This window comes from Taeniopygia guttata, chromosome 3 (genome assembly GCF_048771995.1).
Source record: "Taeniopygia guttata chromosome 3, bTaeGut7.mat, whole genome shotgun sequence".
Classification (NCBI taxonomy): domain Eukaryota; kingdom Metazoa; phylum Chordata; class Aves; order Passeriformes; family Estrildidae; genus Taeniopygia; species Taeniopygia guttata.
The window spans coordinates 44,450,353-44,464,618 of NC_133027.1; the positions used below are offsets into that span (position 1 = coordinate 44,450,353).

Consider the following 14,266-nt stretch of genomic DNA (forward strand, 5'->3'; position numbering starts at 1 on the left):
AAAGCTAAATTCTCATATTCTCAGGTTGCTTTTGAAAAAAAAGAGCTGCTCACTGTAGCTTAACATCTGTACACTATCTGGAGCACTGTCAGTTGCACCTCATAGCTGACATGCTCTCAATACACAATAAATTACTTCTCATAAGAGCTCTGTATTAAAAGATTCAGCTTAAATTCATGATTTAAAAATTTACTACTATGCTTCCATTTTTTCCCAATAGGAGTGTGTGGGAAAGCCAGCCTGATAATACTGGTAGGCTTTGCTCAACACTTTGTATGTCACTCAATACTTGTGCTCCTAGTGACCACACATTTCTCTAGGTGGTGATCTGAATACCTCCAACACAGATAGCATTTTCTACATAAATGTCTGCCACACAGGATCAAGTTATCCTCCTTCCAAGACCCATTTGGCAGACTTTTAGCACAAAACATAACATTAAAAAAAAACTTTCTAATGGAAACTAGGATTAATTGAATACACAGAAGAATTAAAATGTAGCTGTACTCTCAACCTATAACTCAGGAGAAACTAGGTAGTTATTTACTGGAACACTAAAAACTAATCTTTTTCCCTCAAACTTTTCAATGTTTAGTCTGCCATATTCCACCATATTCCCTCAGTATCTTGTGTTTTATCTTTTATTTCCAAGAGTTTTAGCACACTTTTCAAAACTTTTCTACCCAATTTGTTTTTCCAAAGCTAGTTCTTCACAGCTTCTGATCATAAACTAATTTAAAAGTCTAGTCAAGCACAGCAGCTTTAACATTTCATTTTATTTCTTTCTAGTCCAACTTCAAGATATAAAACACTTCTAAATATTGCCCATCACCTCCATACCCATGACTGTCAGCATTTTATGCTGTCATTCATGACCAGACCTTTTCAAGTAGCATACATATTCAATCAAACCACTAATAATGTTTTTTCAAACTACTAGTCAGCATTCTTCAGTTAATTCTTACCATGAACCTCATATTAAACAAAGGCCCCCACTCAAACTTCAGTTGTCATGTTTCAGAGTGTGGAAAAGTTTCTCTAGAATTATACGGCTGTGTCTGATGGAGTATCAAGCTTTTACAGCTGCACACCTTACCTCCCAAATGCAAGAATTTACCTATGCAATGCCTTCCTCTTTACTCATCTAGAAAGCAAGACCAGTAACCAAATCCATATTCAAACTGCAAAACTGAAGCAAAATCTTTTGCCAGATGTGAGATAACTTTTTAAGACACAGGGTGCAGGAGATCACTAATCGATGAAGTGACTTTGTCACAGCAGAGGTGTTACCTTAATTCTAGAAAAGAACAGTATCTGAAACAAGGAAAAAATATTAAGCACTTCCCAACCTTGTTCAAGTACAGAGAAATTTTGCAGCAAGTTTCCCTAATATGCAATTACACTGAACAGCAATTGGAAGAGCAATACATGGAAAAGTAACGAGTGTAAACCTGGTCAAAATTACTACTCAAAGTTTCTCACTGGTAAGATCTCATTTGAGTTAGCAGTTTCAAGCTTGGAAGACAAAATTCAATGATTCTTTTGTATCTTTCAGGGTCAGTACGAGAATGTGTTATCATTAGCTAGTGCTTCCACTTTAAAACATCTGGATATGCTGAATCACATACAGAGAATTCCATGAAAGCACAGACAGGCCTGTGATTTTCCTGACCTCATCAAGCCTACATTCCTCTGTAGGCTCAGATCCAGAATACTCATATTTTTAATCCCTTCCCAGCTACATTACAGTGGCAACTCTTCAAAATATGTTCAATCAGTACATGGAAACAGAAAAATTTAATGAATAATTACAAAAAGTCAGGTCTTTTTTATCTCCTCCCAAATGGTGTAGAAACCCAACAAAAGCACATGTTCAAAGAAAGGACAAAAAAGCAGAAGAAAAGGTAGGACTAAGAGAAACCTGGAAGTCATCCAATTCACTCAGCACTATATCTAATCTCCCACTACCCAGTCTACTGGAAATTCAGGGAAGAACAGGCTAAACCAACCACAACTGTAGATTAATTTAGCATTGCCAGACCTATGTGCCCATTCCCAAAAAACAGTAAGTTCTCATCAGCAGTTTTATATTTCTGAGTTTGAAATGTATATCAGTCTTTAAAATACCATGGACACAACAACGGCCCTACTGCAGGGTTACCTCACTCATGAAACTTCTAAATAAATTACAATAATTGCAATTTTTAAATAATTTTTAAAACATCCTGAAATTTTTGTTTTGTTAGGTAATGTAACAGTAGTATGCATTTTGCTTATTTATTAAAAATATACATGTTGTTTTCACACAAGTAAGAAAAACTGATATTTTCTGGGACAACTGTGGCAGTTGTTTCATGTAAGTCTATTGCACAAGATTAAATGCACAGTAAATTAAGAAACAATTCTTTCATCATACAAAGTCATTTGGACATGCAGATAAGTGATTTTACTGATATAGCACTTCCTTTGCAAATTGCAGTTGAATGTTTTTGTTTATTATACTGAGCTCTGAAATTATGTGGAGTTGAAAAGCAGTAAACCTTCCATTTTTTCCTTTCTGGGCTTGGTACCAGAATATCTCAATGGAGACAGTTCTTGTATGAAGTGTGTTTGACATATGCTTGTGATTTAATCTGGTATACTTGGAGCAATTTTCATTAAAACTATTAGAAAATACTACCTTTAATAAAATAATTCTTGTAATTTGGGTACGGCTTTGTTTTTTAAAAACAGAATTCTGGTTAAACCTACATTATTGCCCTATTATGATGAACAATTCCAAAGGACAATTATTACACTGCACACTGCATTACATTTTGTACAGACTCATTACATTTTGTTCAGACTCAAGCACTAGTTTATATTCATTATATAAATCAGTTTGTCCTAAAAACTATTGTCCTACCAGAAGAACAAACATTTGTGTTGCATGCTTTTGGGTTTTGACAGTCTAATGCTTTTCTTCTTTCTAAGAGAAGAAATTTAAACAGAAATTGAGATAATTCACTAAATTATCTGGAATTAAAAAGTATCATCTTCCATGATCTTATTAATATAGCTCTGTCTTAAAACTCCTTGGAAGTAACCTGATGAACATGTATCATCAAATACAGCAGCAATTTCAAAATACTGTTTTCACAACACAGTGTAAGAAATGTGAAAGAAAAAAAAATCCTCAATTACTGGCATCTAAATTTCTTGGTATGAGCTGTGCTGTGTAAGAGTATGGAGTAAGATGGGAGAAGAAAGATTACCCTGCAGTTCTTTTTTATTAGGTGCTCTGAAAAATACAGCAGCTGTACATTCAATGAAGACTGAATGGCACTCAGGAAACTGGGGCTTCCTTACAAAAAGGCAATCTTTGACTTTCTACAGAGGGATTCCTTAACAAATAAACATAAAAATACCAAATACCTTCAGGAACTAAAGCTCTAAATGGCAACCACCTAAAGCATGTGTTTAAAAGCAGCTACAAATCAGTAACCTTGCAAGGGTAGTAGTGAGCTGGTATGTTTCAAAGCACATAATAATAAAATCCCAAAACAACTTGGGAAAAGATTGCATGTTCACAGTGAGAACAACAAAGAGATCAAGAATTCAATTGTTTCCATTTGTCTTGTGAAGCTGGATAAAGCTTATTGATCACCACTCCATCTGTGTATCTCCAACTACCATTTTGAAATTACATTAATATAATCTATATTAATATCACCATATTTTGATATTACTATACTCAACAGAAATAAAAACAAAATTTACCAAGGTCACCTGGGTAGCTAAACCTTCAATACCTAATAAACAATCTATTAAATAAGAAAAAATCAGAAATCATAACATGAGATGTGCATCAGTGGCTAAATGAACTAATTCAGTGGGAAAAAAATACAGGAGAAGGAGAGAGGTAGGTTTAACTTAAAAAGGGATAGGGACATCAACCAAACTTACTTCCTGTTCATGAGATGTCTGATTAATGAATGCATGCTTTGTGAAATTCATCTCTTTAACGTCTATCTTCCTAACAACATCATATACTTTTCTGACCTTGAACACCTGACTTCTTGGAGTTTTATTTCCATTGTAGCCCATGTCATTTCCATTACTGGGAGAGGATGGGCCAATACGAAAGACATGGCAAAATATCCTCACGATCCTTAAGAGACTCTTCATTTGAGCTTCATAATTACTTGACAAGCTGGGGGAAAAAAATGGAATGTTTAAGTTTCTTTTCCTAGATGAAACAATTTATTATAATAAGGAGTAAACAATGTAATGGTAGGGTCTGATACATATGCTGAAAAAAACCCTAAGCTTCAAACCCTAGAAAATTTTAACTTTCATTTCCTGCACCAGCCCCAAAAGTCAAATATAAGCATTATGATTTTACTAACATGTACAGGTAACTTTAACTAGAAGTAAGAACAGCAAATTCCAGATCTTTCAAAACATTTCCTTTTTTTTTTTTTTTTAATACACTTCTTATGAACCCCTGGGAGGAAATCCAGCTTCCTAAGAATCTCAGTGCATGAAGCAAATTGGGATATCCAGATGAAAATGTTTCTCAACCCAGAAAAGAGAGCATCCAACTGTAAAAGCCTACTGACTGATCAGATATGCTGCCACAGCCCATCCTCACCAGCTATTATTCCAGATGCCCATTAACTACCTCAACCAGACAAGGGATCAGGATGGTAAGGATGCCATTACTTCTACTCGAGAAAAAATGTAATCTAAAAGATACTAAACAAAACCACCACTATGTTATTTATTTATCCAAATATACTAAAAGTTTTATGTCCCCTTAATTGAACTGGCAAACACTGTACTCTGTACCAAAACAGTGTAAAATATGAGATATTCATGACATTATGCACAAGCGAACATTCTCCACCAAACTCAACTAGGTTTTCTTCCTTAAATGCCAAGGATTAAGAATTCTTCTGTTTTGAATGCATAACAAACTGCAAGAAATTAATTATTTTTCTATCAAAACCTACTAACTTATAAATATTATAGAAGTGAGCACATACTCAACTCTATCCTTAAAGTACTTGCAACTCAAAAGCATGATTCCCAGCCAGAAGTTCGGTAAACACCAGAAAACTGACATAGGGTGCTGTAAATATCTGTTACAATTAATAATCTGTCAATACACTAACCTAAAACACAGTTAGTTGTAACAGCTAGCATAGCTTTATTATGATCTCATTCACTCTATGTCATCAGCAAAATACCTATTTGTTTTCAGCAATACATTTTAATGACTGTGAGTTAACTTCTAAAAGCAATGTACCAAAAATTTTACCAAATTACATTACAAAGTACAATTTTCTTGTGACAATTTATACTTTAATCAGGTAAGTTTTCAGTAAGTCAATGTAAGAAAAGAACAGAGAGAGCAAACAGTGCTACAGTAGGAATGTTAAGGTTTAACCAGATAAAGAAAATCACCTGACTGGCAGTCTACAATTGTGTTACCAGAAGCTCTCATCACAGCTAAAAACTAGCATTTGTAAAATCTTTGCTTATATACCAAAAGAATCTATGAATACAAGAAGCTAACTCAATATGTTAACTATTGAAAAAAAAAAAAAAAACTTCTAACATTTCAACTGAGGTTTATCATGTCTCTGCAGCGGTGTTTTCCTGGTGAAATTTCCTGGTCTCCAGGATAAGAACCCACATATGTAGAAAAAAAACATAGAAGCCTTTTAATAGTTCACTGAAAATTCTACTGGCATGTTTGTAAACATTCAGCTAGGCCTAACCTGAACCAGCAAGACCAAATCATGTCACATGTCAATTATTTTCTTGGAAAAAGGGAATATTTGGTGAAGATAATGCTAAGTGAAACAGGGTCCTTGCTTGTACTCAAGGCAGAAGTCTTCAGGCAGAAGCTTAGTGGCACGCCTGGATACTTGCTAGAAGCATTACAAGAAACAATATTAGAGACTTTTCAACTAAACAATAGACAAACCCAAAAGCAATAGGTTGTGCGTTAGTACCCAGGAAACTAATTGAGATGATATGAGTTCAGCCATGCAAGAATATCATTATTGGAGGTTTTCATGTACAAAGTCCATTTTACAAATTTTTTTTAGAAGAAGGAGAGAGAGGAAAGAGGCCCAAGCTCAGAGTATCCACCAAGTACTACCTTAATCCCCATTGTGTTTATAAGAAAGCAACAGAGAAATATTTATTGAAGCAGAAATTCACTGCTTCTGCCAGGAAACCAAGCTGGAGAGGAGACACAGTTTTTGTGAAACTGCATCTGTGAAACTGTCTTGGAATTGTTTTCTTTTGCTATCACATTTATGTATTACAAAGCACAAAGAGAAGCTGGCCAGTAAGAGTCCACAGGACACTCCAAGTACTGGCATTTCTAGAAATGAGTCCTCATCCAATGCAACGAACCCCTTCAATCTTGTCTTCAGCCTCCACCAGCCCACCCATACACAGCAATACAGGAGCACACAGAGGTTCAAACTCAGAGACCGTACAGGCACAGAGCTACTGTTCCTACAGCCACAGTGGGGGAGCATTGCTCAAATAGAAGAGCAGTAACAAATCAAATCTAAACACCAATCAGTTTCATTTACCTCCGAAGACATTGAAACAGAAGCAAATACTACCTCGTATGATGTAATCCAGCTACCACCACTTCCAATAATGTCCCTATACAGAGCAAGTTTGAAACCCTTTCCTGCAATGTGGTTTTACACCTTACCACAATGTATTCGTGGGAGATCTATCGGCTCTAGTGAAGTCTGAAGACAAACAGGAATGTGTTACAAGTTAAACTGATACACACTGAAGCTCAGCAACAGCAGAAATTCTTAAAAAAAGTTATCTTCACAGCAACAAAATTTCATTAATGTCTACACACCTCAACCTCCAAGTTTAAAGGGATTCAGACCTATACATTAATTCATTAAAGTGAACACCTACCAGAGTAAGATTTATTAATGGTGTAATGAATTTCCTATCATCATCCAGGAGTTCTGACCTCCTATCGACAAGCTCCATTTAAATGTAACATGACTAATGGGGAAGAAGAAAAAATCATCTAGGAGAAAGAATATACTATTTATTTTCCACCTTACTTATGGGCTCCACGGACCCCAGCCCAAGTACAAAAAAGCTTCCCAAGTTATAATCCTTTACAACCTATGCTACAGAACAGTCTCAAAGCTCTCTTTGCCAAAATGCCATCTAAAACCTATTAAGGAACTTCACTCATGTTTTCAGACCCTTGACTCTTTCAGTAAAGATTTTCTAGTAAAGCATAAACCAAAATCTGTTTGCTACTGAAAACAGTAAAATGTTCCAACAAATTGCAGACAGAGTGATTTGCACAAACTCAGACAGATGCCACAAGAACTAGGAAAGCATACCAGGTAAATATTCTTGCCTATGTCATGCCTCTCCCTAAGTTACTGCTGCTTGTGCTGCTGAGACAGCACACTGGTAGATGAGATTTTTTGTCTCATATATATGAGGCATCTGAAGTAACAAAACTCTCCCCAAGCATACTTAGGAAGCATGTAGAAAAACAAAAATGTTCAAGGGAAGGAAAAATGAGAAGGGTGAAGGCAAAAAAAAAAAAGAATTATTTGATAGTTGTCTAAAAGCTTCCCTTCACTATAGCTGAGACAGCCAAACAAAAAATACACTTCTCTGAAACTGAAACTTCTAGATACCAGCAGCTATACAAGGACACCAACTTTTTCTCTTGAAGCCTGTGAAGACACTGATCTAAACAGGCATTACCATATAAATCAGATTTGATATCCATCTACTCCAGCATGTGCTGAGCATTAGTGGCACTAACTGTGGGGTAGTTTATCAACTTGTGACCTCACACTTACCTGAGCAATTTGTGACCATTTGTTGTAGCAACTTCAGCAAGACTTGTCAAGATTTTAAGATACTGGCTTTCACTTTGCTGAGACAAGTGCTCCAGAACTTGCCGCAACTGAAGGATAACAAAAGCAATTGCAGATTATCAAGGAGCTTCAGATCAACAATAATTTATCAATTATGTAGAACACTATTACCCAAATATTAATATCCAACAATAATAATGTATATCTATACTGTATATATAATGTGCATGTATACAAGCTCTAACCTCAGTTAACATTTCATTATCGTTTACAAAGATTACAAATGTGTAAAGGTACACATTCTAGTGTCAATGCATGTACTACAGGGTATTTAACTAATTACAGAATGTTAGAAACACTGAATGTTTAACCCTGTAGAACAACTTATGGCATTTAAAATACATGTCCTGACTTGTAACACATACCCAGTTTCCTTACGTTATCACTTCCAGATAATACAAACTGGTCATTACCCAAGACTAAGCAGAACAGCTAAGACCTGGCCATAGAAAATAATTTTCAATATATGATCACATTTCGGCAACAAAGTAGAACTATACCATGTATTAGCTAATATGTTTTGTATACGCTCTCCTTAAGATCCTGTTTTTGCACACAGCTCCATCATTACTTAGACAGATGACAAGTTTTTCTCATTTATTTTCTTTACTTCTACAATATACAAAAGGTCTTTTTGCTCCATTGTTTTAGTTCTTTCACTTTTAATTTAAATCATCTATAGTATCTTCCCTTGCATCTAACATATACTTTGAGAATTCTCACCTGCGTCATTTCACTCTGTAAAATTCAACCCTGTCTCAGAAATTTAAACACTGACCTGGAAATCTTCAGTGTTCTAATGGAAGTAATGGAGTTATAGAGAAAATTAAAACATCAAAAATCTAGCAAGCAAAATTAAGTAAATTGGCAGCCAACACCTTACTAATTTTTTTTATAGTCTGTAAGGCTGTTTGCCATCATTTTAAAACAACTAATGTATTAAAACCCCACAGCAAGCTAGATTTACAAGGGGGAAAAGGCATCCCATGCTTCATTTCCTTTACACAATAAAGAAACAAAACTTATTTCCCTGATTTTTCTTTGCTTTAGATTGTATCCCACAATAACCAAACAAGCAAGGTATAAGAGAACCATTAAAAAAGAAACAGAGTAGTTTCATCTACAGAAATAATAATCAAATGAAATTGTGATGGCAATCTTTCACACTGTAATTGTACAAGGCAACTTCATACAGATGAGTGCTCATACCACAAACTTTTAAGTTAATTCTGGATGATTCAGTCTCAAGACACATCCTAGAATGGATGTCTGCAGATAATGAATACATGAAGGAAAATAGGCCCCGTTACACTAAGTAACTGTATATATAGGATGCTCTAGGCTTGCTCTATCAGTACCTTTGTATTGAAGCTTGCAATGTCTGCTCTTTAAACTGCCTAGATCACTTTGGCAAATGTACAAAGTTAGAACACCAAATGAAAAAAGATCCTACATTTAATTCCAAATTCTTGTGCTTAAAATTATGTGAAGACTGCACATTTTCCATGACGACAGAAAGATGCCTAGTGGTCAACTACTGTGGTACTGATTGCCACTCATATTAAGCACTAAGCTCTCCACCACACACAGCGAGATCCCTGGCTATAACACACAGCATCCCAGATTACCATGTTTTCCCGCAGATCTTCATTCTGTGTCATTTGAATTATCGTCTGGAAAAGCCGAGGATGGTACTGTATTAAGACTTCACAAGTCTCTCCATAACCACCCTAAGAAAACATTTTAATTAAAAGAAACATTAGAATTGAGAGTCAGACTATTACAGGCAATAACATATATTAAGGATTATGGTATTTTTTTAATGCTGGAGAAATCCTATTCCAAAATAATTTGAAATTCAAAAACATAGCAAAGTTAGGTATCCCAAAATGTCTGGGAGTAGACAGAATCAATTTTTTTCAGTATACTGGCTCACATATATCTACTCCGTTTTTTTTGGTTTTTGAAACATTTTCCTACTTACCAAACTAAAGGTACAGTTGAATAGCATTTCAGCCAACAATCACCAGCAATTAAAAACAGTGTAATATTTCACTTCTCTTCCTCTTACTGACATCTACTTAATTACATCCAGAATCTAATTCTTCAAAACAAACATTTTCTAAAGGTTCATAGGACACATATCTGACTTGTTACAGGAAGAAATAGGATAAACCTATGAAAGGGTTATTTAACTTTAAAATCAACACACAAGTATGACTCCTTAGAATGTGCCTTAGACTAACTTCACACCCTTCTGAGAAAAAATGTTTTCTGGAAAGAAAATAACTTGATTTTGTGGTTTATTTGTATCAAATCTTATTTAACACAGCTGCATTTTTAAGCAGACAACTAACATCTGAACCTGCATTAACTTCTATTCTGGGAAGATGACCATATAATGTATTAACTGCTGCAACTCCAGAGGCTCCTCTGTGAATGACAGTTAACATTACCTCAGTGAAAACCATACATTAAAAAGATTCATTTAATTGTTTCTGGTACCAAGAAATTAAGTATTAAAAATAAACCCACACAGAATCTGTAAAAATTAATGAAAGTCAAATCTTCAAGATCAAGTTAATGTTGGCAAGAAGATGAATCTATAATTTCAGTCTTCTGAAAACATGTACTGACTTTGAAAAACAAACCTTTAAGCATAGAATAAAACCCACAATGTAAAAAGAAAGAAAACAGTGTTTTCTCTATTCTTACTTGGCATCATGAACTTGTATACTGCATGATCTCGAACACAGATCATCACTACAAAACAAACACCAGGTGTCACTACTCACACCTAAAAAAAGTTAGCAAAAGTTTTATGTGTAAAAAAGTGCCCTAGGGATTGCAAAACTGGAGACTGAAGCAGGAACTCAAAACATTAATAATAAAAAATAATAACTATACCATTAAGCACTGGTATAGAGTCACAGAATCATTTAGGTTGGAAAATTCCTTTAAGATCATCAAGACCAATCATCAGCCTAGCACCACCCCTACTACTAAACACATCCTCAAGTGCCATATCCACCATTTTTTAAACACTTTCAGGGGTGGAGACTCCACCACTTCCCTGTGCAGTCATATCCAATGCTTTACACCCCTTTCCATGAAGAAATTACTTCTAATAGCTAATCTAAACTTCTCCTGCCTTATACTGTCTTACAGGTCTGTTGCTGCAGAATACCTTGAAACTAATCAGACTCCATATGGCTTTATGGAATGATAAGTGATTCTGCCATAACAAAGGAAAAAAAACTGAGTTTCACAATCAAATCAGCAGCAAGATAGTATAGTGATCTGGCACTTCTCAGTGACCAGAGCTGAGGACTTATTTGGTTTCTTATTTCTTATATGCAAAAATAAATACTGTAAGTAACCTAACTGGATCAAGGTCTTCCACAGCTAGTCTGTGAAAAAAAGTTTTCAGAGTTAAACATTCCAAAAATACCCCAAAGGTACTGGAGACAGCACTCTGGCAGATACACACAACTATTTCAAGTGCAAGTCTTAAGCACATGAGGACACCTCAGAAATTAAATAACTTGAAGTTGAAATAATCAGAAAATACAGAAAAAAATTAGAAAATTTTTACTTTACCCTGAAGAACTAATTACATGCATAAAGGTAGTGTGATGTCCACTTACTCCAGCAATTTAGTTTTTTCAGCTTTCAGTTCAGTTTTCTAATCTCATTACTAGTAAAGGTTCAAAAGCTTCCATTCAATCGTGTTATTTACATACTGACCTTCAACTGATCTGACAGAAAAAAGTATTGTGCTCACGAATAAAAAAAGTCACTTAAGCAAGTAGTACCAGCAGTACTTGGTATCAAACAAGACAGACTGTTTTGCTGTTGAAAACGCCATATTAGTTGAAAATGTGTAAGAATTTTGTTCCTTGCCCAGATATAAAAATATCTTTGAAAAGTAAGAGTCATCACCATGTAAGTTTTATTTGTTTTTAATAGCAACATCTTCTCATGGGAAAAGAAAATCTATTATGTGAGGTAAAAAAAAAAAAGCACTCCATTCTGCATGCCTTTACCTCTTACTTATTAATAGGCAAGCACCTAAATTGTGTACTACCATTATACCAAGGATTACAAAACTTTCCAGTCAAATGGAGTTCTGGAAACTCTTTCTCACAATGTCAATTCTTCCATCTGACTTATGCAAAGGGTAGAAATTATGAATCTGCCTGTAGGATCAATTTCATGATTAAAAAATTACATTTCGCACTTGTTTTGCTAAAAGACCACTATCTCTCAGAGGCCTTAAGAATAAAAAAAAGTAATAATGATCAAGTGACACTGTAGTAAGTCACAGAAATTCACAGAAAAAGTGTTGCTAACTTAATACCTGTACACAGAGATCCAGTGGAGTAACACCATTCTTGTCTGGTAAGTATTTGGCTCCTCTCATCAAAAGAATTTGTGCAGTGTCTCTCTGACCATGGCTATTCAAAAGAGGAGAAAGACAGTTAATACAGCATTTATGATCCGAGTCATAAATCTGTCTTTATTGCATCTAATAACAAAACCAACATAAGCCAGAAGAAGATAGTTACTGAAAAAGAGCAGTCCAAAATTCAGGCTATTTATGAAGTCAGAGTCACTCTCATCATTCAGAAATTACTCATCTTAGCCTCGCCTCAAATATTTATGAGCTGCATTTCCTGCAAAAAGAGAGCTCTTTCTCAATTTACATCCTAATTTACTTCACAGAGGAAGTTATCTTTGCCAAGTTCTTTGCTCACTTCTACCATATTTGGGGAAAAAACAATCTAATTGTGCTTTAACCATCAATAAAATGTTAGCAAGATATTTTTATAGATAATTCTTTTTTTTGTACAAGTGATAACTACATCACTCAAATGGCTCTAATTTCTATATATAAATGTCTTGCATAGCTTCTAGAAGTGATGAGATTTACTTTTACATTCAAAGTATATTCACTAATCTGCATATAGGTATAGGACCCTTAGTTCCCTTGAGTTAAAAATTTCCCCAACATGCCAGCATTAGGAAACAGAAAAACCAACTATTTATACCTCTCAACACCTTCTCAAATCCTTTCTTCTGAAAAAAGTGAGAAATTGAGTACCAGTGATCAGAGGTTTACTTCACTAAAAACACATGGAATGATTACTTGAATATTGCCTTCACCAGCATTAAGTGCATATACTGCCAAACGTAACAGAGAAGTGTCTAAAGGATGAAATGAAAGACTGATAAAAAAGATATAGCAATTCCAGTTACAGATACAAGTTTTTTCAAGGAAGTTTAATTTCTCAAGCTAGTATTCAGCACAGTTTACACCAATGTATATGAGTTTTTGGCATCCTGGAACATACAAGAGGCTGTCTGAAATCTGAGCCCAGTAGGTGCAGCCTATCAGTTCAGAAAGGGCACAGGTAAAGTGACAACTAACAGCTGAGAGGCAAGAGTTAGCTTCACTGATTTCTCAATAACTCACAGATGAGTTCTCCTCAGTCCTATCCTTCCAGCCCAGGATGCCAATAGGTTCATCTAATGTACCAGACTTTGTCCCAATGCAAACAAACATTAAATGTCAAGAAGCTCAGACTAATGGCCTACTTGCAGCATCTTCACTGTAATTCTCTAGACTAAGTGCACAATCCAACACTTGACAAAATAGATGCTTCAGACCCAGACTTTGAATCCTGCAGCTATCATCTGACACTGCTACCACATCCTGCCCTCCCTGTCATCAGGAACCTAGAACTTTTCTTTCCAGGTTTGCTATAGGACACACCCTGCTCTTTTCACCCTGCCAGACGCTCCAGTTGGTAATTTCTAAAGAACATAACTCCTGTACTTGCCACATTCCCTTCTTCCACACACATTCCCTTCTTGTGAAAAACCTCCAAGCCAAGACAAGGTGCTTCTTTTAAACTGTGTACAAATACCAGTCCCTAAATCAAGGACCAAGGCTAGCAGCTATTTATTCTCCACTTCCCTTCTTCTCAACTGCCACAAGTCAATATACACTATCTCCAGAGACCATGGCTCCCAGAACATAACTCTTAGCAGACCAGCAGGTCAGTCTATTTCTCCTTTTGTTTATAGTAACAGTTGATCTTATGTGAACTATTTAACCTGTAACCAAAACATAGGGATTGCAAAAATTGTAAATGTTCTAACAAATTGCAGAAATGCTCTAATTAAAACAAAATATCATTTCTCATATGTGATTAACTTTGAAATAAAACTAAGACAAAAACAGAACTGATCAAAGCAACAATGTAATTTTAATTCAATATTGTAACTTTGACACATATATGCATACTTCAGGTATACTG

General features: G+C 35.2%; 1 protein-coding gene across 5 annotated transcripts in view; it reads right to left on the reverse strand.

The window, feature by feature from the left end:
• Positions 1–14,266, reverse strand: part of HACE1 (HECT domain and ankyrin repeat containing E3 ubiquitin protein ligase 1) — a 47,639-nt gene that overhangs the window by 22,448 nt on the left and 10,925 nt on the right. For 4 of the 5 annotated variants that reach the window (XR_012055002.1, XM_072926731.1, XM_072926732.1 and 1 more), the window contains 4 exons: positions 12,304–12,400; positions 9,572–9,673; positions 7,866–7,972; positions 3,946–4,192 (listed from right to left, as the gene is read on the reverse strand). Coding sequence is in view for 4 of the 5 variants with exons in the window: in XM_072926731.1 (XP_072782832.1) it covers positions 3,946–4,192; positions 7,866–7,972; positions 9,572–9,673; positions 12,304–12,400 (553 nt within the window). In the remaining variant the exon portion in view is untranslated. The remainder of the gene's footprint in view (positions 1–3,945; positions 4,193–7,865; positions 7,973–9,571; positions 9,674–12,303; positions 12,401–14,266) is intronic. The other variant, XM_072926733.1, reaches the window with a different exon arrangement.